Source organism: Acinonyx jubatus, chromosome B2, assembly GCF_027475565.1.
Source record: "Acinonyx jubatus isolate Ajub_Pintada_27869175 chromosome B2, VMU_Ajub_asm_v1.0, whole genome shotgun sequence".
Lineage (NCBI taxonomy): Eukaryota > Metazoa > Chordata > Mammalia > Carnivora > Felidae > Acinonyx > Acinonyx jubatus.
Window position 1 is genome coordinate 9,985,939 of NC_069385.1, and position 27,831 is coordinate 10,013,769.

Consider the following 27,831-nt stretch of genomic DNA (forward strand, 5'->3'; position numbering starts at 1 on the left):
GATTTTCTCCTGTTAATCTGTCTGACAATTTCTCCTGTTAATTGTCTGACAATTTGATTCTTGGTCCAGCTAGAATGACCCTTAAAAGACAGGAATTCTTGCTCCCTAACAAAGGAAATAGTCTGTTTCCTTAAATGTTCACAAGCAATGTGTTTATTATCTATTCAAGAATATAGTCAAGGGGCACCTGGGTGGCTCAGGTGGTTAAACATCCAACTCTTGATTTCGGCTCAGGTCATGATCTCACAGTCATGAGATCAAGCCCCACATCAGGCTCCGAGTGCTGGGCGTGGAGCCTGCTTACAAGAGTCTCTCCCCTCCCTCTCCCCATCTCCTTGTCCTTACCTCTAAAATAAGAAAAGAATATAGTTAAGATGCTAAAGTTTTGTTAAGGTTTTATTTTAATAGTTGTTCTATAAAAGATCTTTTTCCAAAAGAAATTTCTACAAAGAACCAGAGTAGCCATTGAGAATGGCTGAAAACTTTTCTTACGCAAAAATGTCAGGAATGAACTACCACAGTGAAATTAACATGCTCTGTAAATGTTTTTCCTAAAGTGGGCTTTCATCTGTTTTCCTGAAATATGATGCACTTAGAGGAATTTTTTAACTAGTGGTCAATTAGATGAGCAATTTGGGAAATTTCCACAAAAAGAAATGTAAACAGAAACAGTTCACAGAGTACAGGAATACGAATTTCCAAGACATATTTAGAATAATCTTAAATCTGAGTGTAGCAAAGGGCAAATCAATTACACAATCACAAGAGGAACAGAAAAGTTTTAAATAACGATCATAAATAAACCACATTGTACCATCCGCTTCCACATTACTTTCCCCTCCCTGTAGTCCACGTATGGATAATAGTTCTGGAAAAGCACTTGAGCCAAGGAAATTCTCTGAACAGAACCAAACCAAACTGCTAGAGACTGGGAAGACTTTAAGCGACTTTCTCCCCAAACTCACCCAGATCCAAGCTTCTTTAGTACCGTACATGAGACCAATCAGACAAAGGTGTTTTAATAGTTATCTGATTAGGTGGCATCAAACTGGCCATACCACACATAACATCACTATGACCAAGTAACACGCCAAAACAGACACTTAGGACACCCGCACGTGACTGCCTGTTCTGCCCACTGCTTCGTAACTGCACATACACATTTAAAGTTACCTGGATTTTTTATTTTTAAGGCCATATCAAAATGGCTTCATCATACTAAACACTTTGATGTGGTTGCTTGAAATGGGGGTCGGTTTTCCTTTTTCCGTAAAGGGTGAGGTACTAAACACTTGAACTTTTGCAGGCCATGCAGTCTCTCTGCTGCCGTAGTGCAAAAGCTACCATACGCAATAGTGCAATAAATGAGTGTGGCTGCATTCAAATCAAACTTTATTTACAAAAAACACATGGCAGGGGCGCCTGGGTGGCTCAGTCGGTTAAGCGTCCGACTTCAGCCAGGTCACGGTCTCGCGGTCTGTGGGTTCGAGCCCCGCGTCGGGCTCTGGGCTGATGGCTCGGAGCCTGCTTCCGATTCTGTGTCTCCCTCTCTCTCTGCCCCTCCCCCGTTCATGCTCTGTCTCTGTCTCAAAAATAAATAAACGTTAAAAAAAAAAAATTAAAAAAAAAAAAAAAAAAACACATGGCAGGCCAGATCTCGCTCAGGGGGCCATAATCTGATCTCTATATCATGGCTGGGAACACAATTATTATAAAAAAGTCATTAATATATATTGCATCAGTCATAAAGAGAAGAATCTTTGTAATTCATGTCACAAAGGGTTACTCTAATATATAGAGCTTCTAGAACTTAAGAAAAAGACCAGGAACCCATAAAAATGGGCAGAGGAGCAAACAATTCATAGGAAAATATAAATGGTACTTACACATATAAAAAAAAGAATGCTCAATTTCACACATAAGGAAAGGCAAATTCATTTGGAAGATGTTGCCAGATCTCCACTAGGGACTGTACCATTTAAACTATTACCAGCAACATATATATGAAGGTGATTGGCTGTCTACAGTTTCACAGACAGAATAAATTACCCAACTTTTGGATTTTTGCCAATCCAGTAAGGGAGAAATGCTGTCTCAGCATAGTTGTTTTTTCTTTTCAAAGGAATAATAGCTTTCATTTTATTTAAATTTTAGTTAGTTGGCAGTGTAATATTAGTTTCAGTTGTACAATATAGTGACTCAACAATTCCATTATGTCACCCAGTGCTCATCACACCAAGTGCCCTCCTTAATCCCCATCACCTATTTAACCCATCCCTCCCCCCCCAACCATCAGTTTGTTCTCTATGGTTCAGAGTCTGTTTCTTTTTTTTAATATATACTTAATGTTTTATTTTTTGAGAGAGACAGCACACACGAGTCAGGGAGGGGTAAAGGGGGGGCAGACAGAGGATCCGAAGCAGGCTCTATACTGACAGGCTGATGGCAGTGAGCCTGATGTGGGGCTCGAACTCATGAACCATGAGATCATAACCTGAGCCCAAGTCAAACACTCTAATAAATGAGCCACCCAGGCATCCCTAGAGTTTGTTTCTTGGTTTGCCTCTCTTTTTCCCCCTTTACTCATTTGTTTCTTAAAAATCCACATGAGCGAAATTATATGGTATTTTTCTCACTCTTATTTCAGTTAGCATAATACCCTCTAGCTCCATCCACATTGTTGCAAATGGAAAGATTTCTTTCTTTTTTATGGCTGAATAATACCCCATTTTCTGTGTGTGTGTGTGTGTACGCATCTTTATCCATTTATCAGTCGATGAACATCTGGTCTCTTTCCATAATTTGGCTATTGTTGATAATGCTGCTATAAACGATGGGGTCCAAGTATCCCTTTGAATCTGTATTTTTGTAGCCTTTGTGTAGATACTTAGTAGTGCAATTCTGGATTGTACGGTAGTTCTATTTTCAAATTTTGAGGAACCTCCATACTGCTTTCCAGAGTGGCTGCACCAATCTGCATTCCCACCAACAGGGCAGGAGGGTTCCTCTTTCTCCACATCCTCACCAACACCTGTTGTTTCTTGTGTTGTTGATTTTAGGCATTCTGACAGGTGTGAGGTTTATCTCACTGGAGTTTTGATTTGTATTTCCCTGATGATCAGTGATGTTGAGCATCTTTTCATGTGTCTGTGGGCCATTTGGATGTCTTCTATGGAAAAATGTTTATTCATGTCTTCTGCCCATTTGTAAAGTAGATTATGTGTCTTTGGGGTATTGAGTTTTAGAAGTTCTTTACAGATTTTGGATACTAACCCTTTATCAGATATGTCATTTGCATATATCTTCTTCCATTCTGTAGGTTGCCTTTTAGTTCTGTTGTTTCCTTCACTGTGCAGAAGCTTTTTTTTTTTTTTTTAATTTAAATTTTAGTTAGTTAACAGTGCAATATTGGTTTTGGGAATAGAACCCAGTGATTCATCACTTACATACAACACCCAGTGCTCATCACAAGTGCCATCCTTAATGCCCATCACCCATCTAGCGCATCTCCCCCCCATCACCCTCTATCAACCCTCTGCTCTCTGTCATTAAGAGTCTCTCTTGTGGCTTCTTTCCCTCTCTTCTTTTTCCCTCAATAAAGTTTTAAAGATAAATTTACCCTTTGACTCAGAAATTTCTTTTGGTCGGTGTCTGGGTGGCTCAGTCAGGTTAAGTGTCTGACTCTTGATTTCAGCTCAGGTCATGATCCCAGGGTCATGGGATTGAGCCCTCCATCAGGCTTCACGCGAGCATGGAGCCTGCTTAGAATTTTCTCCCTCTCTCTACCTCTGCCCCCTCTCCCCCACTCGCGCACTTTCTCTCTAAACTAAAAAAGAAATCTCATTTTGGACTCCATTCTCTAGACGCAGAATGTGTACCAGTGAAAACATAGCACTGTTTTTCATATAAAGAGACTGTAAACCACCCTAGTGTCTAGCAATAGGAAACTGTTATATCACCACAAGAGAATATTACGCAGCAATAAAAGAATAAGAACAATCTCTATGTGCTGACATGGAAGAAAAATATCACTAAGTGAGGAAAGCAAGCCGCAGAATAGGGCATAGAGAATACTACTTTTTTTTCATACGTAGACAGATATTTATATTTGCCAATATTTCCACCAAAAAGCACTAGATAAATTATTTTTAAACTGGTTACCTATAGAGATGGGAGAGGAAAAGAGTGGATTCCTCACAGTGGACTCCTTTTCACATCATTTCCATTTTTGCTGTATACACGTACCACCCGCCCAAGAATTCTAAATTAAAACAGGAGGAGGGAGACACCATTTATAGTAGTAACAAAAAATAGAAACCTATCTGGAAAAAGCCTTAAAACGTTCCTGAAAGACACAGAAAATTGGAAAAACTGGGGAGTGTGGCAGATTGCTTGCAATAAGGGCCACAATAAATCTTCCCATCCCTATATCCTTTTGCAGGGTGACTCTGCCAGTCCTCCCATTGAGAAGGGAAGGCCATTTTTCCACCTCTGGACTCTGGTCTTGTTCATGTGCTTGCTGCCTTGGCCAAGAGAGTAACAGCAAATGTGACAGAAGAAAGGCATGAAGGCACTTGCACACCCAGGGTGGCCCTCTTCTGTTACCAGGATCGCCTCTGCGACCACTGAATCAGCCCAGGTTAGCCTCTACAGGGGACGCCATCCCACCCCAGGCATCCGAGCTGTACAAGGTGAGACCCCAACATGGGGGGAAGGCCACTGGAAGCTTCTCCAGCCTCAGCTGGGCTTTCCAGGCCACAGGAGCCACCCACAGCCAACCCATAGAGCTAAAGAAAAGGTAGGTCTTTGTTGTTTTAAGTTACGAGGTCTGCAGGTACTTTGTTAGACCAGAAAAACTAATTCATGCAAAGAACCTTCCCATGTTTTAAGATGGGAGGCTCCACTGAGATAGCAACTCTCTGTCACAGATTTTAATAAAAAGATGAACAGATTTTTTTTTTCTGAAACAGAACTGATCCTAAAATATGTTTGGCCATATAAATACATAAAAATAAAAAAAAATCATCAAAAAAACAAGCAGAGAAGAGAAAAAGTAGAAAGTCCACAACTAGTCCCAATGTATAGTAATAAGTACCAGTATAATAAGTAGTATGAGGGCATTATATTGCTTTACTGTAAGTGAGTCGATCTTCGGGGGGGGGGGGGTGAATCCCTACCTCATGCCCTATACCAATATAAATTCTAAGATGGACCAAATATTTACAAGAAGAAAGAGAAAAAGAGAGACAGAGACAGAGAGAGAGAAAAGGGAGAGAGAAAAAGTGAGAGAAAGAAAAAAATCACATAGCTAGTGCCCAGATTAGAATCTTCAAATAGCACGTTTCACTAAAAGGAATCAGATTTGCTTAGAGAATTGGCTGATTTCAGGTCAATTTCAGGTCTCTCTCTGCACCTCTCCCACTTGTGCTCTCCCTTTCTTTCTCTCAAAAATAAATACACTTAAAAAAAGAAAAAGAAAAAAGAAAACAAACAAGAACACATGCACAACATACAAAGATGGGCCCAGAACATCTTTTCCTATCAGATATCAAAGATACTCGCCAAACCTGCTAAGACAGTGTCAAAAGGACACAGGCTCCAACTTGCAGGGGAGCTCGCTACCCAAACAAGAGGCAATACAAGCAACAATAAGGATAAAGGCTACAGTGGACTGAGCACCAAATTTACTTAAACCTGAGAGTTCAAAATGATAAAAATAATGGGTCACAATTACATGATATGAGGGAACCAATGCATTCTGAAAGCTGGCAAATAAAGGTGGGAAAAATCTGGCGTTTATCTTGCCCCTTTTTTACAAACTGTACCACTAAGGAATCAAGTAACAGATAAGTTTCCCTTTATAAAAATATTCTAGCTAACGCAAAATGGTAGAGCCACTATGAAAACGGTATGGAGATTTCTTAAAATATTAAAACTAGAACTACCATATGATCCAATAATTCTACTCTTGGGTATTTATCCAGAAGAACTGAAATCTGGATCTCAAAGAGATATTAGCACACCCATATTTACTGCAGCATTATTCATAATAGACAAGATATGGAAACAAACTAAATGCCTTTTGACAGATGAATGGATAAGGAAAATGTGGTATTTTAAACTAGGCTTTTAAAAAGAAGGAAATTCTGCAAAATGCATAAACATGGATGAACATTGAAGATACCTCATAAATGAAAAGGGAGTAATAGAATTAGAACATCATTTTCAATCCCTAATACTTTAATGCATCTAAGCATAGTGCCTCCAAAAGACAGCCAGAAATTATTTGCCTTCTGATGGAATACAATGCCAATTATGAAATCGACTTGAAAAAAGAATTTGCATCTTATGGACACTCTAGATCCTCGTACCAATTTATAGGAAGTATAAAGAAATATATTTAACTATGCAATGAGGATGTGATAAGAAAATCCATATGTAGGAAGTTACAGAATCCATTTTCTCTAACTAACAAATCTCAAAGACAAAAACAAGCCTGCTGGGGGTGGGAGAACAGGGGAACCCATAAATAAAGAGATTTCAGAGACTGATCCCAACTGCAATATACATAGACTTTATTTGGATTCTGAGTTCAACAAAATGCAAAAAAAGGTTATGATAATAAAAAAATCTGAATACTTAAGAGCTATGGGATATTTAAAAAGCATTCAATTTTCAGGTATCAAAATGGTATTGTGGTTATATATTTTTTTTAATTAAAAAAATTTTTTTTCTTTTAATCTTTATTCACTTTTGAGAGAGAGACAGGGCACGAGCAGGGGAGGAACAGAGAGAGAGGGACACACAGAATCCGAAGCAGGCTCCAGGCTCCGAGCTGTCAGCACAGAGCCCGACGCGGGGCTCAAACTCATGAACCATGAGATCATGACCTGAGCCGAAGTCGGACGCTCAACCGACTGAGCCACCCAGGCGCCCCTTGTGGTTATATTTTTAAAGTACTGCCCATCTTTAGAGAAATCCACTGAAATATTTACAGATGAAGTGATAAGAGATCTGGCATTTCTTCAGAAAATGCAAGAGCAGGGGAAGTTGAGGGGTCTGGACCAAACAAGAGGAGTCAATAGTTGTTGAAGCTGGGTGATGGGTGTGTTGGCTTCATTATACTATTCTGCTTTTGAATACGTTTGACATTCTCCACGGGAAAAAAACTTTTTAAGAAACTACAAGAAGTACCAAGGGAAATCTTAGAGAAGAATTTAAAAAATAACCTTGCAGTAGAGGAAGGCTTCACATGTGAAACAGAATCTTCAAGTCCTTAAGAGGGAGGGAGAGAGAGATTTCTCTTCACTCAAGTAAAAGATACCAGCCTTGCCTGGCGAAAGCCAATATAAATAAGATAAAAAATAATGACAATAAAGAAAAAAAAAGACAAATGACAAATATTTGTAATTCATATCAGAGACTAAAGGTTAGTTCCCCTACTCTACAGAGGGTACCTACAAATCAGTAAAGAAAAAAAAAAAAAGAAAAAGAAAGAAAGAAAAAGAAAAAAAAAAGAGGGTGGAGTACCTGGATGGCTCAGTCAGTTAAGCATCCGACTCTTGATTTCGGCTCAGGTTGTGATCTCATAGTTCATGGGTTCGAACCCCACGTCAGGCTCTGTGCTGACAGTGTTGAGCCTGCTTGGAATTCTTTTTCTCTTAAAATAAATTAATTAAAAAAAAAAAAAAAAGTAAAGATGGCTCTTAAAAATATAAACCAAACATTATTTTTCGCCTACCAGCATGGCAGAGAAACAAAAATGAAACTCGTAACATCATTGTTTGAGTTGCTCTGCACTGCCAGCTCATAGCCTAGAGCCTGCTTTGGACTCTGTTTCTCCCTCTCTCTCTCTCTCTGCCCCTCCCCCGCTTGCACTGTGTCTTTCTCTCAAAAATAAATAAACGTTAAAAAAATTTAGAAACTCATAGCAACATCATTGTTGATGAAGCCGTAGGTTCAGGAAGTAGATTATTCTTAGGTGGGAATGGGAGTGAGGATTCTTACGGTGTGGATGGCAATGTCTATGAAAATTACAGAGACTCTCTTACTTGGAAATTCCACTTCTAGGAACGTATCTTCTAGAAATATTCACATGTCTGCAAAGTGATGTGCATAAAAGGGTACTCACTGCAGCCCTGTTTACAACAGTGAGCGAGCAGGCGCAGCCCAGCGCTAGGGATTGCTAAAGAGAGTAGGGCGCTGCACAAAGTGGAACAGCAGGCTCCAGCAAAAAACAACTAAGGTTTGCTTATTTTTCAGAGGTGCGATGGTCTCTAATGGATGTGTTAAATAAGAAAATAAAGCCTGGTATGTCATTTGTGTGAAAAGAGGGGCAAAATGCCTCTGCTTGTGTGTGCACAGACTATCTCTGTAAGGAGGGAAAAGAAACCGGTAATACAGCTCCCAAGGAGAGAAGCCAGCTGGCCGGGGGCGGGGACAGATAGGAATTTCCTGTGTCATTCTCTCTGCACCATTTTCGTGTTTGTTTTTTTTTTTTAATTAACATAAGTCTATTGCCTGTTGAAAAAAAATTAAAAATTGGAAGTACTGTTTAATGCCTCTACCTAGGAAGCTCAGAATTCTGCTGAAAATACCACAATCTACAGGAGAATGCTTCCTTGGTTGTAACAAAGCACAAAATGCTCCCAAGCATAACTTAAAAGGGAGGGGGTAGGGTGGGAAGGGGGCAGACAGAATTTGTACTGTCTTCCAGGAGTTCCCATTCTGAGTACTGTTACCTTCGCTCCACATAAATATACACATAATTACATTTTACAACGACATGAAAAGCAATACAATCACATGAAAAGCAATACAATGAAGTTTACAAATGGAAAAGTTAAAAAACGTTCCTCTCCCCCTGTCAAAGGTTACAAGGGCTAACAGATTTGAAACTGGCCTTCCAAACATCATGCATTTGACACACGTGTGTGCACACACACAGAGCCAATTAGAACCACAGCACCTATGCTTGTCTACATTTCATGTTTTATGTCATCATAGGAGTGTTCATATCAGCACATCTATCTTGTTCTCTATCACAGCTGCAAGGTGTCTAACCCACCCGGCAACCTCCAGGGCAAAGCACATGAAAACTTACTTAGCTGTGGTTAAGAAGATAACCTGACTCCCAGCCTAAACTGAAATAGCGTGATTGTAAAAGGACAAGCGCAAAACAGGAGAGGAAATGTGATCGCTGGCAACATGGCAATTATGAGCTGACTTTGGAGCCAGACCACGAGGGGTCAACTCCCTACTCTACCATTTCAATGGCTTTCTGAACTTGGCCAAATTCCTTAAAGTCTGTCTCAAATTCCTCCAGAATAAGATAAGGGTAACAGCATGTGCCTCGTGACACCGATGATAAGTGAAGTCATAAATATGAAGTGCTTATAACAGTGACTGGCACAAAGGGCCCGGTAAATGCCAGTTATTGTGACCTTTGGGTTTTATTTACACACACACACACACACACACACACGTATATACACACACACATACATACATATAATACATACACACATATACACATATACACACACTCCATATTAGGCTAAAAGTTGTTACTTAACTGTGTCCTCCTTCTAGCCTACCAAGCATTCTGGAACTAGCCTTGCGGTTCAAGAGAAAGAGCTGAGTACTGGTTACTTATCCCCACAAAAGGTGTTTTTGTAATCTGTTACTTCAGCACATCTTGAGGGAAGCAGCCTCCCCCTCCCCCCCCCCCCACACAGGGTCAACTACCTGCTTCACACCCCCCTCGCCCCTGTGTGTGGGGAGTATTGCATACAGGTAGAGATATTACAGCAATGCTGAGGATGGTCCCAGGGAGTCCCTTGACCCCATTCACTTGCAAAAATATTGGAACAATGAACATGTAATAAGAAAACCGATTTAAAGATAAACTGGCAAAAATCAAGTTTCTCCATAAATACTGACTTGATAAAAAAAAAAAATACAACTGGAAGGATATTCCCAATAAGCAACAAAAGCCAAAATACAAAGCAGAAGAGATCGCCACAAACATGAAGAACCTCATGAGGAAAGTCCCACTAGCAAATCACACCATGTTCCTGAGAACAAAGCGATAACTGCACAGAGATGTCAGTCTATAAATGCACTGAAGGTTCATTCAAAATCCCAAGGGGATATTTTGGGAGAAATTACAAATAAACTCCATCACAAACGAACTGTGATCTCTTAAAGGGCTCCTGAAACATACTACGACCTCAGGAATACAGCAAGACGACACCTTATTTTTAGCACTATACAGCCACAAAAATCAACAGCCAAGGACCATGTTAAAATCTTTCAATGTTCCATCCTGCTCTTTAATACAAACTCAGCATCGTTTCCAAAATGGCACAAACTACCTTGAAATATTTCTTTTCCCCCATGAGACTGAAAACTTTGATCAGATTAAACTGTCCTATAAAATAAATTCCTGTTTCAGCCATTAGCCCCTGGTTACCAGCCTATGCTAATTATCATGATCAAGTACTCCTTAGTCCTTTACTACACTGATTACTTTGTACCCAGTACTCCAACAATTTCGTTTAGGAAAAAATACATTATCTCATGACAGAAGAAATAGTCATCACAAAGGAATCTATCAAAATGTTGTATTATATTCAGTGCCTTAAATTCCTCACAAGAACTGAAATTTCCTGGAAGCCCATGTTTCTTAAACAATACGAAGATCTTCAGAGGGCTCACTTGTGTGCTGGGGAAAAGTATAGGAATGGGGATGTGAGCTATCATGCAGCCCTCACTGTTATCTGGAGACCCTGAGACGCTGAATATATATGCAAAACGGCAAAAATAAACGTGTGCCCTAGAACTTCAGTATTTTCCTAGAATAACCTGAATCAACTCAGGGCCTTATAGGGATAAAACTATTGAAGGCTGAATTCAAGAGGCTATAGTTCAGACCAAATAAAACAGAGAAGAGAAGGACTAGTAATTAATGAATGAACGATACATCAAAATTCAATAAACATAACAAAATTAATCAAAATCAAATAGCAGTAAGCCACAGTGGAGTAACTATCCCTCTTACTACCATTTGCAGCTAGAAAACTGGACAAAATGCATGAAATGACAGTTTCCAGATATTGAACAACAGGGCAGCACAGGACAGTGAACTCCAAGAGAAGGGAAACAGAGGAGGCGAACCCTATGAAGGCTCTAGCTTTCTGCCTGGAGGCAGCTTCTGACTCAAAAGCTAAGAGAAGAACCCAAGCAGGGAGCCACAAGTGGAAAGCACAGGTCCTGCTGAGGTGAAGTGAGCGGGACCAGAACTCCAGGAGGCTTAGGAAACTGGGAATTGAGGAACAGACTATCAGAAAGCAGCTACTCAGAGAAAATGCTCCAGACACCTGCAGGGCGGTCTCCTTGAGCCTGCTGATGAATACCAAGCTGCATACGGCAGGGTAAAACTCTTTAAGGCTAAGCAAACAACAACTACAGGGGGGATGTGGGCTGGAAAAATGCTCAGAGGTCAGGCAGTTCGGACTAGCCAGAGTGGAGAAGCTTCACTGAACACATCACAGCATTCTCGGTAGAGACCCCAATGGGGCTGGGGTAGAGGCGCCTTAGGATAAGATTACTCTGGACACCCCCCTCCCCATACAAAACAGAAACAAGTCTTGAATTAGACTGGTTCACAAGTAACTCAACTGCCTACCAAAACACCTTAACACCCTTTAAAGGCAGAACGCAAAATCCAGACACTCAGCAACATGCCAACACAATGTCCACCATCCAATAAGAAATTAATAGACAAGCCAAGAAAGAAAAATGTGACCTAGGACAAAAACATCAGTCAATAGAAACACACCAGGAAATGTCAGACATAATAACACTGGCAGACACATTAGAATAGCTACTACAAATATGTTCAAGGACTTAAAGGAACATCTGATTATAAGGAGAAAAAAAATAGATGTTATAAAAAAAAGATCCTAATGGAAAAACCAGAGCTGTAAAATGCAATTTCTGAAATTAAAAAATTTACTGGATGGGCTCAACAGATAATTAGACACTCCAGGAGAAATGGTCAGTGAACTTGAAGAAATAGGAATAGAAACTATGAACAGAAAGAAAGAGGTCACGAAATGGGCAGAGCCTTCATGGACTGTGAGACAGTATCGCGCAGTCTAACGCACATGCAACTGGAATTCCAGGAGGGCAGGGAGGCAGAGCAGAAATTTTTGAAGAAATAATGGCAGAAACTTTCCAATTTGATGAAAACTAAAATCCCCAAATTCTAGAACCTGAGTAAGTCCCACAAATGAAAAAAGCACACACGCACGCGCACACACACACACACACACACACAAAAACCACACAAAGAGACATCATAATCAAATGCAGGACATCAGCAATAAAGAGAAAAATCTTAAAAGCAGCCGAAGGTGGTGGGGGGAGACACATGACACACAAAGGAACAAAGAACAACTCGAGACTTCCTCTCAGAAGCAAGCCAAAATCTATCTTTCAAGTGCTAAAAAATAACAAAGACGATAAAGCTAAAATTCCCTATACGGCAAAAACATCTTGCAAAAATAATACTGAAATAAAGACATTTTCAGACAAAAGCTAAGAGAATTTATCACCAACAATTTGACACTGCAGGAAATGCTAAAGGGAGCTCATTTACCGAAAGAAAACGACGCTGTACAGAAACCTGAATACACACCCACCCACCCACCCACACAGACCATGAGAAAGAGTAAACATGTGGGTCATCTACAAAAAATTCTCATTGTTTCTTTTCCCTAAAAGATTACTGACTTTTAAAACAAGGACAACAGTGTACTGTGGGGGTTATACTATTGAGAAATAAAATGTACCAGACAAACAGCACACAGGGCGGGAGGCAGATGTGGAAGTGAGTTGTTACAGAGTTGGTATACGTGACACCAGAAGGTGGAGTCAGAGTGTGCAGTGACAGGTGCATACTGTGAACCTGAGAGCAGACAGAAGGAAAAAAAAAAGAGAGAGAGAGAGAAACATATGTGAATAAATAGCTAATAAGCAAATGATGAAGATAAAAGTACTATTAAATAACCTAAAAATGAAAAGAAAAACATGAAACAATAGATGCAGCAAATAAAGAAATAACAAGACGGTACTTAAACCGAATCAAATTATGCTAAATGGATAATTACATTAAATGTAAGTAGTCTAAACACTTCAATGAAAAGAGAGATTGTTGACCTGAGAACAAAGCCAGACCCTCACTAGGTGCTGTCTGTAAGAAATGCACTTTACGTATAAGGAGACAGAAGCCTGAAGAGTAAGGAGAATAAAAGCAGAGGGCAACAGCACTGGGGCGCCAGCTCACATCAGGATGCAGGCGAGGGTAGCAGAAGGAGTGTGTGCAGACTCCCCCCCAGGACGAATCCCTCTGCCAGCCGGCAGGGAGCCTGCACCAGATACATGCCCAATGCAACGGGGGGGGGGGGGGGGGGGGGGGCGGTTCGGGGTCTCCGCGTGCCTGGGTGACCCGACGCGGAATGTGCGTGGAAGCAGCAGGCGGGTAGAGGTCACCACGAAACTGCTACACTAGAGACAGGAAAGGTGAGCGCTGGGGAGGGAAGGACGACACCGGCCCCCTTTTTCTTCTGAAGATGATCTGTCCTGGGAAAAGGCCAATTTAACAAAACCTACTTTAGAAGACAGACAAAAATGTTCTGATAAATAGCAGGCAAACTTCAGCTTCAGAGAAGATGGGGTATCAGGTACTGGATTTACTCTCCCACCTTAAACAACTTGAACACTGAACAAAATATGTGAAACCAGTTTGCAGGCCACAGACACGGGACAGCCCAGGACTGTGATCTTGAGAGAGGGGGGCAAGGAGGTAAGCCTGAGAACTGCCACAGTGACTGTGGGCCACAGGGAGGGAAGGAAACCCGGGCGAAGCCTCCGGATGTCTCTGCAGTGAGGACTCCAAGATGGGACTGGGGGAGGGGGTGGCAAAGAGGGAGCAGAAACGGCTGCACAGAGACCGCGTTCTGGGGATCTGCGATCGGCACATGCATGCGAGAAAACTGCCCAACAGTGGAAGTAAAACCACAGAAGCGGTGGGCAGAACAATCTCCTCCCAAGTTCACCCAAGGCTGGAGAAAGCTGGGGTTCCCACCAGCCATGGTGAAAAACCTCTGTGATACAGGGCACTGGGTAATTATTCAGACAGGTATCCCTTCAGTGGTGGGGAGAAGACAGTCCCAAAGGCTGACCTACCTCATCGCATCCTACAAAACTTCAAGCAAGGATCAAAAGGATCTAATGGTTTCCGAGTAACTTAACTGCATTCCAGTACAAGCTCAAGAAGGTTTTGAAACATACACAATTCCCTAACACCCTTAAAATTCACTAAGTCTGACATCCAATCAAAAAATACCAGGCAGGAAATTAGACCCCAATGAGGAGGGGAAATCAATGGAAACTAACCCAGAAATGTCAACTAATTCCATTATCTGAGACAAGATTAACACTAAACATGAAATGAATTATTGTACCTAGTAAACACTAAAAATTAAATATTGATTTTATATTAAACATTGATATAGAAGCACCTGGGTGGCTCGGTCGGTTAAGCATCTGACTTCAGCCCAGGTCACGATCTCATGGTTCGTGGGTTCGAGCCCCATATTGGGCTCCATGCTGACAGCTCAGAGTCTGGATCCTGCTTTGGATTCTGTCTCCCTGTTTCTCTTCCCCTTCCCCACTCAGAAGTGTGCTCTCTCATGCTCTCTCAAAAATAAACAAACATTAAAAAAATTTTAAATGGGGGCGCCTGGGTGGCTCAGTTGGTTAAGTGTCCGACTTGGGCTCAGGTCATGACCTCATGGTTCATGAGATTGAGCCCCGCGTGGGGCTCTGTGCTCTCAGCTCAGAGCCTGGAGCCTGCTTCCCATTCTGTGTCTCCCTCTTTCTCTCTGCCCCTCCCCCGCTCATGCTCTCGGTCTCTCAAAAGTACTAAATAAACGTTAAAAAAAATTTTTTTTTTTTAATTTAAACATATAAGCACTGTTAGAGCAATTATTCACAATAGCCAAAAGGTAGGAGCAACACAAGTGTCCATCAGGAGATGGCTAAACAAATGACAGTGGAGTATTATTCAGCATAAAAAGGAATGACAGTCTAAGACATGCAAAGACACGGATGAACTTAGAAAAACGTCATGCCAAGTGAAGCAAGCGGATATAAAAGGCCAAATACTGCACGACTCTGCTGACATGAGGCACCTCCAAGACACAAATTCTTAGGCAGAAAACAGAAAAGAGGGTACCATAGGCTGGTAGGGGAGAGGCTGCGTTATTGTTTAATAACAACACCAAGTTCCCATTTGGGATGATGAAAAAGCTCTTTAAATAAGTGATGGTTATAGAACATTGTGAATGTACTGATGCCACTGAATCCTATACACTTAAAAAACGGTTAAAATGGTAAACTTTATGTATATTTTACCACGATTTTGAAGATTATACAAATAAGTAATGGTGTACAATTGTGGGGGAAAAAATGAATGGTGCCCTGGTTGTACTTTTTCTTCCTCTTACGTAATTAGCCTTCTGTAGCTGACAGTTGGTACTAAGCCACCTTCACAGTGACCAGCAGCCAGCAGTGCTGGGGCTTGAAAAGTCAAACAAAGATATGCTCTCAAAGAGGTCACCAGAAGTCTTCAAGAATGGTCAAATACTTTAAACACAGTCACCCAACATTATAAAGCAGATGTGATACAGTTCACCACCAAATGTTTGCTTTAGGGCATTCCTGGGGGTTACATGTAAGTACTTGGCCTTGGCGCCAACTTCAAAAAGATAAAAAACAAAGAAAGAAAGGAAGAAGGAGGGAGAGGCCAAGAGAAAACTCCTTGGGTAAAGTACAAAGATAATCTGCACCTGACCACCCCTAGTCACAATGGGACAACGCTCAGCAAGTTACACTTTCTAGCTACTCCAGGATTTTCAATCTCTCCTGTCTCCTTCCCATTGGCAGGAGACAGTCTGTTACATCTTTAAAAAGGAAGAGAATCCTCCCTCAACTCCAAGGACTCCTTTGACCAATGCTTTCTCTTAATCTAAGAAATTTCAAGACAGGCGGTCCATGTTTCCTGTGTCTATTTCACCTGCTCCTCACTCTTTAACCCTCTGTAGTCCAGCTTTGCCACCTGGCGCCCCTGGAACAGCCCTGGCCAAGGCCACCTGCAACCTTCCCACCCGCAACCTGCTGGACCCTCCTTTCTCCTGGCCGCATCTGACACCGCAGTCTACTCCTTCCTGAAACATTTCCTCCCTCTGGCTTTGCACACGTGCCCACAACTTCCTCCTTGTCTGTTGTCTCTCCTCTCTCAGTCTTCTCGTGGAGGCAGGCCCCCTTAAAGGCTCGCGTTCCCCAGGCCCCATGCTCTCCTTACCGTATACACTCTGCCTGGATGACAACCACCCTGACGACTTCATCCGTACACTGATGAACCCCAAATCCATACACACCTTCCCTCTTTCTTTACCTAAGTCCCATTCACCTTTCAAGTTCCAGCTTCGATTCCACTTATGGGAAGCACCCTAAAAACCTCTGAAATTGGTCATGCACCCCTCCTGTGAACTGCCGGGGGTGGGGGGCAGGGGGCTGCACTCCTCCGTCACTGTATTTGCACTACACTAGCTTGGCTGGTTTACTTCTCTGTGTTCTCTACTACACTGTAGGTTCCTGCTCGGTCTTGTTTAGCACAGCACCTGACAGCAGTCACTCAAATACGTTTGACGGATGAATTATTAACCCAGTCATCACAGCACAGCGGCTACCTCCTAACAGGTGTTTAGAATGTTTGAGCTAATGAATTCTCTGCCATTTCCAAATCTACCCAACCTCCTAATTTGGTGATGAAATTACAGAAAATACACTGTTCTTGAGATGAAAAACTTCACTAGTCCAGGTTTGCTGTCCCAGCTAAAACAACCAAAAGCCAATATTTTAACAGGCAATCATAAATCTCTTGAGTTTATAAGCTAAACATTTCTTTGCAAGATGTCAACATTTATCCCAAACGTTTCTTAATTGTACTTTCTTAAACTCTACCGTAATTTTGGGAGAGAATTGCCTGCCCCCCCCCCCCCAATATCCTAGTTTTTTTTTTGCTCAACGCAGTCAGAGGCAATTCTCCTGGGATGCAATGTTGTCACTAAAGCCGACGGCTAGAAACCAGGCTGAAGCTAGATGGCGGATATGCATTCATTTTGTCATCAAATGTAACAGACAGTCCCTACTGCCACGCCCTGTTCCAGGCCCACACAGTGGTGGAAAGCTAACAACACGTCTACCCTCCCTCAGAGTGTGTTAGTAGAAAGAGATGCCACTCAACACAGGGTAATTTCAGCTGGTGCTAAGGACAATGAGAGAAATTAGGTGATGTGATAGAGTAACAGGCTGGTGCAGGCTACTTTAAGGTGTTTGGGGAAAGGCACTTTGAGAAGGGGTCATTTGGGACCTAAAGAATGAGGGAGCTAGTTGGTGAGGAACAGGGCTGGAGGACTACGCCCAGGTATGGCAGGAAGGACAGCAAGTGCAAAGGCCCTGGGGAAGTGCTAGGTCATAAGTGCTAAGTGTAACTAAACAAGAGGTCAAATGATACAAAGGAACATTTACAAAAGAGTTTTAAAACTGAACACCTTATTTTTAGCATGACTTCCCTGACGCTTCGATTAAAAAAAAAAAAAAACAACAAGCATTCAGGAGACAAAAGGAAATATCATTTATACAACCTATGAGTAAAATATACTGAAAACTAAATTACAGGAATCAAGCCCTATTAAAAACCAGAACAGAAGATGTTAGGTATATTACATCAGCTCCCCTGCTCCTTCCTGGGCCCAGGGAAGAAATTAGTAATCTCGGCACGGTTTGTACGTGGCCTCAGTCCTTTTCAGCAATGCCCTCCCGGCAGCTCCTGCTCGCCTTCTCTGTCCTGAAGGCTCAATAACCAAAAGAGATGAAGTTTTTTAATAATTCATCTCTCATGGTCCTTCTTTTGTATTACATATTTTCCTAGTTTCAAAACGACTACCCTGAAAGTAGGACTCATTTAAAAAAAGCCTGTTCCTAATGACTCAGGGTCCTTATCATAACCATGATTACTGTATAAAGTAAAAGACACTGAATATTTATTTTCTAGGCCTTAGCTTTCAAACGTGAAAAATGACAGGGTTAGACTAGATGACCTGCAAGTCCTTTTGGGCCTATTTAAAGAATTCAAGTTAAATATTTTACACTGGCAGCTTCTCTTACGTCGACCGCCTAAGACTCGTGCTCTGAGACGCGACAACCTGTCCTCTTCCTCTCCGCCACCTGCTCGGCAGCCGTGCGTGAATGCACCCCCATCCTCGCTGGCCAGGCTGGTGTCCGGATCGGCAATGCCCGCTGGGAGCTCTGCTGCCTGAAACACGGCATCCGGCCTGACGGCCAGATGCCAAGTGACAAGACCACTGGGGGAGGAGCTGACTCCTTCAACGCCTTCTTCAGTGAGGCGGGTGCTGGCGAGCACGTGCCCAGGCCGGTGTTTGCAGACCTGGGACCCATGGGCACTGATGAGGCTCACACTGGCACCCACCGCCAGCCCTTCACCATCGAGCAGCCCCTCGCGGGCAAGTAAGAGGCTGCCAATAACTACGCCTGAGGGCGCTACACCATTGGCAAGATCATCACTGACCTTGTCTTGGACCGAGTCTGGAAACTGGCCAACCAGCGCACAGGTCTTCAGGGTCTCTTGGTTTTCTACTTGGGGGCGGAAGTTGCTGCCGGGTTCACCTCCCTGCTGCCTCCAACATCTATTGATTATGGCAAGCAGTCCAAGCTGGAGCTCTCCATTTACCCAGGCCCCAGGTTTCCACAGCTGTAGCTGAGCCCTCCAACTCCATCCTCACTACCCACATCACCCTGGAACACTCTGTGCCTTCACGGTTGACAATGAGGCCACCTATGACATGTCATAGAAACCTCGGAACTGAACACCCAACCTACACTAACTGATATGGAGGACACGATTTGACCTCACCGCCTCCCTCAGATTCGATGCAGCCCCGAATGTTGATCTGACAGAACTCCAGGCCGACCTCGTACCCTACTGCCACGCCCCTCTCGCTCCGGCCACATATGCTCCTGTCACCTCTGCTGAGAAAGCCTGCCTTGAACAGCTTTCTGTAGGAGAGATCACCGACGCATGCTCTGAGCCAGCCAACCAGATGGTGAAATGTGACCCTCGCCATGGCTTCCTGCCCGGGGTACCGTGGCAGTTACGGTTCCCAAAGATGTCAATGCTGCCACTGCCACCGTCAGGAGGAAGCATACCATCCTGTTTGTGGACTGGTGCCCCGCTGGCTTCAAAGTCGGCATTAATTACCCGCCTCCCCCTGCGGTACCTGGTGGAGACCTGGCCAAAGGAGAGTGAGCAGCATGCATGTTGAGCAACACCCCAGCCATTGCTGGGGTGCCTGGGCTCGCCCGGACCACAAGGTTGACCCGACGTATGACAAGCGTGCCTTTGTTCACCGGTATGTGGGTGAGGGCATGGCTCCCCTTGACAGAGACTGTAAGGAGGTCGGTGCGGATTCTGTTGAAGGAGAGGATGAGGAACGAGAGGAACAGTAAACTCTGATCTGTGCCCTGAAGTCAATGTGTATGTAGCAGCATATCCTCATATACAATTACTGATCTTTGCTTTAAAACACAGCAGTTTGTTACAGACCCAAGCTGTCCGTTTCTCTGATGGGTCCGAACAAAGAGTATACCCTGTCTTAAATGAAAAAAACAAAAAAATTTTTTAAGTATTTCAAGAACGCTAAAGTGAAATACAGAGATCTTTAAAATTAAACTACTCAAAATGATGCTTTTCCCTTCAACATGAATACACATACAACTGGGTTACGTGAGGAATGTGGGTGTCTGCTTTAAACCGCTACGTGGATGAAGGGCAGAACTCCTAACCAGGACTTATTTTTATCAGTGGTTCCTCTTTAGGATAATGTGTCTTCTAGATTCACACAGCTGACATAAAACCACAAAACTAGACCTGGTTTTTATTGTAGCACAAGTGTAAGGCAGTAAAATAAGACTGCCAAAGTTAGCAAAATAAAACAATTTGAAGGGCCAACTTGAAGTTTCGTATGCCAAAAACAGAAGAATGAATCATGCATGGCCAAATGAAGACAGTTAGACTAAATAGCAACCAACGGACAGAAAAAGTTTACAAATACGGGATTCGTAACATCTGAGATGGAGAAGACAGGAAAGCTTCTTGGCCAGGTCCCAACGAGGCACCTTCTATGGGGCACGAAAGGTGCCTCTGACCAGATCTCTGCCAGCTTCCTCTCTTTCCCCTCCCAACTGGTCCTTCCTGCAAATTAATAGCACAACAAAGAGGGCAAGCCAAGTGGGGATGGACTAAGCCTCTCCAGCAGTGAGGCACTTTACATATGCCCGGATTTAACTTTCAAAATAGCCCTATGGTGGCGGTTGACTTAGCTTCGCAGGAGAAACAGCAGCTCACAAGATCACATACACTAAGGTCCTGAGGTTGAATGACCAGCGAGTGGAAAAAGTGGCATTTTACCCAGTTCTTTGCCGCGTTGGAGCCCCTGGGCTGATCTTCCTGCCATGACCTTCCCTCTCACCCAGCTGCCTGTACACACTATTGCAAGGTTCCCCTCAACACAGGCATCATTCACAGCAAAAAGTTCGAACGGTACCCCATCACCTAAGATCAACTTCAAATTCATTCCCTGGCATTCAAGATCCTCCACGATCTAAAAATCTAGGCCTCTCCCCCACTCCACAATACCAACCGCTCCCCCGCCCCGTGACTCTATTTCTCATCTGTGCCCTCTTCTTCCCTCCATACTGGATGCATCCCCACCCGCCCCCCGCTTTTGGTTAAGGTTTCACCCTCCCTCTTGTGAGTCAGGTAAGGTAACTCCGTGTCTACCCTAGCGAGTGATCTAGGCCTGAGGAGCCTAGGCCAAGGTCTCCCAGGGGTGGTACAATTCATATTTGGGCCAAGGGGAGGATGAGTCTTTATGTTCTTTGAGACTTTCCTGCACATCAGAAGTTTAACACGCCTGCATCATTACAGATGAGGAATCACAGCCCAGAGTGATTCATCTGCCTGCGGTCAAAGATCAAGAAAGTGAGCGCTGAAGCCAGGATTGTACCCCAGGGCTTTCTGATGGCAAAGCCTGGCCTTTCTAGCACCCCCAGGTGGCTCCTGGTTCTTGCTCAAAAATTCATCTACTGAATATACAGTACAAATCACTCTACAGGGAGACGAACACCAGCAAGGAAGAGTCACTGTCCTCCAAGGCTAATGGGAAAAAGATACGGTGTGATCAAGAGAATGCACTAGTAAAACAGAAGCAGCACAGTGGGCCGGGAGGCAGATGCCCGCAAGGAGGGCACAAAACAGAGGCAGCCGGGCAGAGGGCATTTCGAGCTTCAGTGAGTGGTCTGTAGCTTTCATTTTCCTCTTGAATATGCTCTCGTGCAGCTGGCTTTTGTTTTTGTGTTTGATAACACTATGGAGGGCCTCAAGGACGGAGACAATGCTTGACTTTCCTTTTTTTAATACCCTAGTCACTTCAGTTGTGAATTCCAGTAAACACAGAACACAGGCTAAACTGAAATGCTAAGAAAGCTTACCATGTCCATCACCACTGGCAGAGGAGGTTTTTTTCATAGGATTAAGTCTACCCCTACTTCCAGGATGGAAGGAAAGGCTACTGCAGAAACTGTAAACTCTCAAGTTCCCCACACTTGTAAAATCTCTAAGTTTCAAGAGCTATACCATTCTCCTCTGCAAAATAGAAAAAAAATGACACCACATTACTTTAGTAAACTACATTTCGTTGTTTTTTAGGTCACTGTCTAAAATCCATCTTCACTGAAAATGTCACAAAAGCTCTTCTCATCACTCACATCATGATAATGGCCCTACCGGACGCAGCTGGTCAAGGTACCAGACTAAGGAACAAACACTGAATTCATCATCTCCCGTCAATTCTCCTCTGAGCCACGGGAACCACAGTCCAAGCCAAGCAGTCCCAGGTAACCAGCCACCAATTTCAACAGTGTGACTCATTAACAGCAGAGTGTCACGTAGCCTGTACCCTCTATGTCAACTTTCCTAATCTATGGGCGCTGTCTGGGCTCTGGGTGAAAGGCGTGGCATCCTGAACTCTTGCATTTAGCAGGCTACCCCCTCGTATACATACCAAGATGGTTCCGAAACCCGTTTATGTAGTGGTACTTATGGCCGTAGCCATGCAACTGAACTATTATTGCCTTTCACACAAGACTGTGACAAAGGAGCAATTGTTTCTAGGAAAATCAGTTGAATGTTTGGAGGAACAGTGACAAAAAGTTAAATTGCTAAAAACTTTACTGTCAAACTAATGCAGCTGAGGCAACAGTCAGGACAAATGGGAAATAATTTTTAAAAATCTAGAATTCTGTATCCACAATGCTTTGAAATTGTTTTTAAATTCTTTAAAAGCTCTTTAAAAGAAACTAAAAATGGAAATCCTAGGCGATGCATTCTGAGATTACACAAAATGGATCACTTAGAACTCCAATCAGACCTTGGTTTTCTATCAAAGGATTGGTAAGGAAATGTAGATTTATGTATTCCTACATTAAAACATGATGATGGTATTTTCTTTTCATGCTTCGTCAACTTTTTAACCATCACCTGGAGGTCACTCTAATGTAATAAATGCCTCTATAATCCCATTCTTCCCTAATCCAAAGCATCTTCCCATTGCTGGCACCACCCGAACTGGGCAGAAAGCCTTCGGAAAGGCCTTGTCTGCCGAGGATTCTGTTAAGGGCAGTGAGTCAACACGAGAAGAGCAACACACATATATATTCTAAAGCCTGTGGTATACTAGCTATACACACACTACTTATGACAAAATTTGTCTTAACATTGGCAGCTTCATACAAATGCCAATTAATAATCATTTTACCTATCACCTAAGCATCCAGCTAAACTAGATGGCATGGTCTTTATCTGAATGCGTATCAAGCCACGTAAATAGAGCAAATTATTAATTTATGAATATGTTTACAACACTGTATACCATCAGACTGGATATTTCAAGATATTAAGGATTTGTTCTCGAATTAAAAAAGAATTTTTTTTTCAACGTTTATTTATTTTGGGGACAGAGAGAGACAGAGCATGAACGGGGGAGTGGCAGAGAGAGAGGGAGACACAGAATCGGAAACAGGCTCCAGGCTCTGAGCCATCAGCCCAGAGCCTGACGCGGGGCTCGAACTCACGGACCGCGAGATCGTGACCTGGCTGAAATCGGACGCTTAACCGACTGCGCCACCCAGGCGCCCCTGTTCTCGAATTTTAAATGATAGGAATGATTGTTATGTTTTTATTTATTTATTTATTTATTTATTTATTTATTTATTTATTATGTTTTAGATACAGAGAGAGAGCGCGCATGAGTGGGGGAGCGGGACAGAGGGGGAAAGAATCTCAAGCAGGCTCCACACTCAGCGTGCAGCCCAATCCCATGACCCAGGGATCACGACCTGAGCCGATATCGAGAGTCAGATGCTCAACCAACTGAGCTACCCAGGCACCCCTGTTATGGGTTTTTAAAAAGTCTTACTTTGGGAGGGATATACTAAAATATTTATCATGAAAGAATAGGTCTGGAATTTGCTTCAAAATAATGAAGGAAGGGGGAAATGGGTGAGGAAGGTTTGAGGGAAGAAAATGGACCAGGAGCTGGTAGCTGGTGAGGCTGATAATGGGTATGGGGGGCGGGGGAGGGTTCACTGTACTATTGTTTCGTCTGTGTTTGGAATTTTTATAAACAAAAAGTTAAAAAAATACTGAGTCATGCCAAGGTATTATCTTTAAAACTCACAGACATGGAGTTTTAAAGGACAAATAATATAAAATTTCAGTAATCTACTGCACACCGCTCCTCCCTTCCCCCCCCAAAATCACTAACGGAACCGGGAAAAGAATAAAGATTCACTGAATCTCAAAATCCTAAGCCAGGATGATGCCACTTGTTCTCCGCTTGTGAGAACATTCTGACCCAATTCTCGGAGTTCCTGTTGCCTTCTTACACTACTGTTCTCAAAACTGCTGAGGCCTCAGAAAGTCTGCTGCTTTAGCAAGTAGTGACTCCAGTCACAGGAGGAATGTAGTTGGTTGTCATTAGTTATAAATATTTTTTGTATCTGTCTAAAACCTGCCGGTCTGGCAATATTTCACTTACTGTCTGGGTGAACACCAGTGAGGTCAACAGGATGATGACACAAGACGGCCAAACGAACCATCTTTTAGTCCAACTAAGCAAGTGGCCAGATAGGTGTATGTATTTACTTTCAGTACAACCAGGAGACAGCTGAAAAGTCCTATCAGATAAAATCTAAAATCCAGTGTGCTTAAGATTTTTTAAATTTCATTTAAAAACTATTTTCAACTATGGGGCGCCTGAGTGGCTCAGTTGGTTGAGCGTCCAAGTTCGGCTCAGGTCATGATCTCAGAGCTCGTGGGTTCGAGCACCGCTTTGGGCTCTGTGCTGACAGTTTGGAGCCTGGAGCTTGCTTTGGATTGTGTCTCCTTCTCTCTCTGTCCCTAACCCACTTGCATTCTGTCTCTGTCTCTCTCAAAAGTAAATAAAAACATTAAAAAAAAAAACTATTTTCAACTGACTTGGCTGAGGCAGTCTTTGTATATAAAAGGCTAATTTATTTGTTTTTAATGCCAGTATAGCTCATGTACAGTGTTATATTAGTGTCACGTATACAATAAAGAGATTCAACAATTCCATACACTACTCAGTGCTGACCATGAGAAGTGTCCTCTTAAAAATATAGTTTTTTGGGGGGGCACCTGGGTGGCTCAGTTGGTTGAGCGACCAACTTCAGCTCAGGCCATGATCTCACGGTTTGTGAGTTCGAGCCCTGTGTCGGGCTCTGGGCAGACAGCTCAGAGCTTGGCCTCTGCTTCTGATTCTGTGTCTCCCTCTCTCTCTCTGCCCCTCCCCCACTCATGCTCTGTCTCTCTCTCAGAAATAAACATGAAAAAATTTTTTAAATAAAAATACACATATAGTTTTTTTTCAAAAAAGGACAACCTATCAGTCCTTTTGGAGCTCTTTCCTTTTTTGGCTTAAAGGTCACACAGAATTTTCCTAGTGGTACTCTAATTAGATACAATCAAGTTTCAAGAAGAGAGAAAGTGAACAGAGCATTAACTCCCCAGTTAGCTTTGGCCAATAGAGGCCAGCTGGATTCCAAAAAGAAAAAGAAAAAAAAAAAAAAAAAAGCCAGCGGTTTTAGGTCTGTTGAAAACGTGCCAGGGATTCACCTCGCACTGGGAATGAATGCCACCGGCCTCATCATCACCCACGAGGCCCCAGACCCGACCAGGCCCCCACAGCTCTTCCCGGTTCCGGCTGCCAGGCTGACCCCCGGGGTGCTACTCCGGGGGGGAAACAGAGCTGGGGTCCCAAGGATCCAAGTGGCCTGCTCCCCGCCTTCCTTCAGTTCTTTGCTGGAGGGTCTCCTTCCCCAGCCACGTCTAACGCTGTGTGTGCACGCGCTCACGGGCAGGTTCTCCTCTTCACAGCCAGAGCTTCCTCCTTCCCTTAGTCCTTCTCCTCGCTGACCTTGTTTGTTGTCATCTCCTCCCCTAGACAGCAAGGTTCACGACAGCAGGGATTTTGAATTATTTCCTTCAAGGTTGTATTCCTACTGTTTCCCAACAGTTTCTGGCCCATGGTAGGTGCTCAACAATATACTGAAGGAACAGGGGGACATGGAGCACCACTACCGCGAGGATCCAATGAGATGTGCCATCTAAGAATTTAGCAAGCAGAGCTGCTCCACACACGTGGTGCTGTTCCACCATAGGGTTTCCAGCAATGTCAACGCACTTCTTGGTTTTTTTTTTTTTTAATTATTTTTAGTGTTTATTTTTGAGAGAGACAGAGGGTCAGTGGGGGAAGGGCAGAGAGAGAGGGAGACACAGAATCCGAAACAGGCTCCAGGCTCCGAGCTGTCAGCACAGAACCCGACGCGGGGCTTGAACTCATGAACTGCGAGATCATGACCTGAGCCAATGTCGGAGCTTGACTGACTGAGCCACCCAGGTGCCCCGCCAATGTACTCTGTGATTTTATTCATACTTCTCTCCTTTCTGCCTCCAACATTTGGTCTTGTTTTTGATGAAAGGTAATTTACCAGAATTATCTTGTTTTGATGTATGAAAGGTAATTTACCGGAATTAACAAGGCTCACCAAGGCAACGGCAAAAAGAATCAAACTCAAATTGTCAGGCACCCCAATTTGGGAAGTTTATCCAAAGTTTTAGATAAATATGAAGGAGATGGAAAAGCTGATCACATCCACAAGAGTAACTGGAAATTAGAAAAGCTTATTTCAGCTCCCTGAATACAGTTAAGGTAGACTCTAGATCCTGGGGTCTAACAGATCTTAGTTTATACTCTACTTTTATAATAATGTGAATAACACCATTCAACCATAACAACTATCCTTTGCAATAAGCCAGACACTTGGTAAGTCCTTTATAAGAATTTTCACTTAATTCTTAAGATAATTTGGTAGAGATAATAGCTTTAAAATATAATTTTTTTCATCCCTAGGGATTTTTGTTTTCCTTGTCTTTACTCCCACCTCCACACCCCCAAGTCAGCAGTGTCACTGCCTCAGCAGAGGGACAGGACACAGTGGAACACAACAGTCTTCCCAGCTGCAGGTTCCAAAGGCCCTAAGAACAGAGGGAACTCTAGGTCTACACCTGTGAGAAACACTGCACAGGAGAGACAAGGCAAGACCCGTTTCTCCCCTTGCCACTTCTGCCTCCAAAGCCTGGGGAAGATGGTCTGAGGTGGAGAAGTACAGGACAGAGTCTAGACGCAATGGAGAGTGCTGGAGACAGCCCGCATCATAGTGCCAGAGCCCCGGGGAAACGGCAAATCGACCGGAGAGGTACGAACAGCTATATGTTGCATTAGGACAAAAAGTGTCTGAACTTTGCAGAGATGCGTGTCCCATGAGAGTGTGGCAATAGCAGAATGGTTCCAGTGTGGGGAGAGGCGGCCAGAGGGCAGGATGGGGTCCCCCCAGGCAATGACATTACAAAGGTATCTCCACCCTCAATTCAGCCGTGAGGCAAGAGAAGGAGGTCTGCGAACTCACAGATGATAGTTTCACTTACCCAGTAGAATTGACACGATTGTGGTAAATTATTAATGAAAAATAAAGTTCTATTTTTTTCCACACCTGGACTGTGCAATGGAATTCACACTTGAGTTCATATGATTACTTGTATTTTACAGATGAGGGATCTGAAACATTAAGTAACTTTCCAAAGTTATGTAGCTGGATTTGATTGGGATTTGAGCCCAGACTCCCAATCTCTGGGCTATACCACTATTGCACTGAAACACATAAACTTCATAATCACATAAAACTGACTTTATTTGTTCACTGCATCTCTAATAGAAAACCCAACAAAATCTCTCTTCTAAAGATGAAACTTAAGGTAAAGCAAATACTGATAAGGGAAATGGGCTTTTATACAAAAGTCACCTTGAATCATAGAGGGATCCCAACAACCTCGAAATTAATTCACACATACATCCATCACCCCACAAACAACAGTAATTACACAAAAGCACAATTTATTAATATGCAATGCCACAAAGGTACTATGAAGTCATTAACATTTTAAAAAATTTTTTTAAATGTTTATTTATCTTTGAGACAGAC

The 27,831-nt window shown here is 43.0% G+C and overlaps 1 protein-coding gene across 5 annotated transcripts in view; it reads right to left on the reverse strand.

Moving 5' to 3' along the window:
* Nucleotides 1–23,148, reverse strand: part of SNX9 (sorting nexin 9) — a 107,697-nt gene extending 84,549 nt beyond the window's left edge. The window contains exon 1 of one of the 5 annotated variants that reach the window (XM_053222037.1): nt 21,703–23,148. In XM_053222037.1, the coding sequence (XP_053078012.1) occupies nt 21,703–21,711 (9 nt within the window). In that variant the 5' untranslated portion in view covers nt 21,712–23,148. Of the gene's footprint in view, nt 1–19,430; nt 19,712–21,702 lie in introns of those variants that run through there. The other 4 variants (XM_053222036.1, XM_053222039.1, XM_053222038.1 and 1 more) reach the window with 4 other exon arrangements.
* Between the last annotated feature and the right edge of the window lie 4,683 nt (nt 23,149–27,831).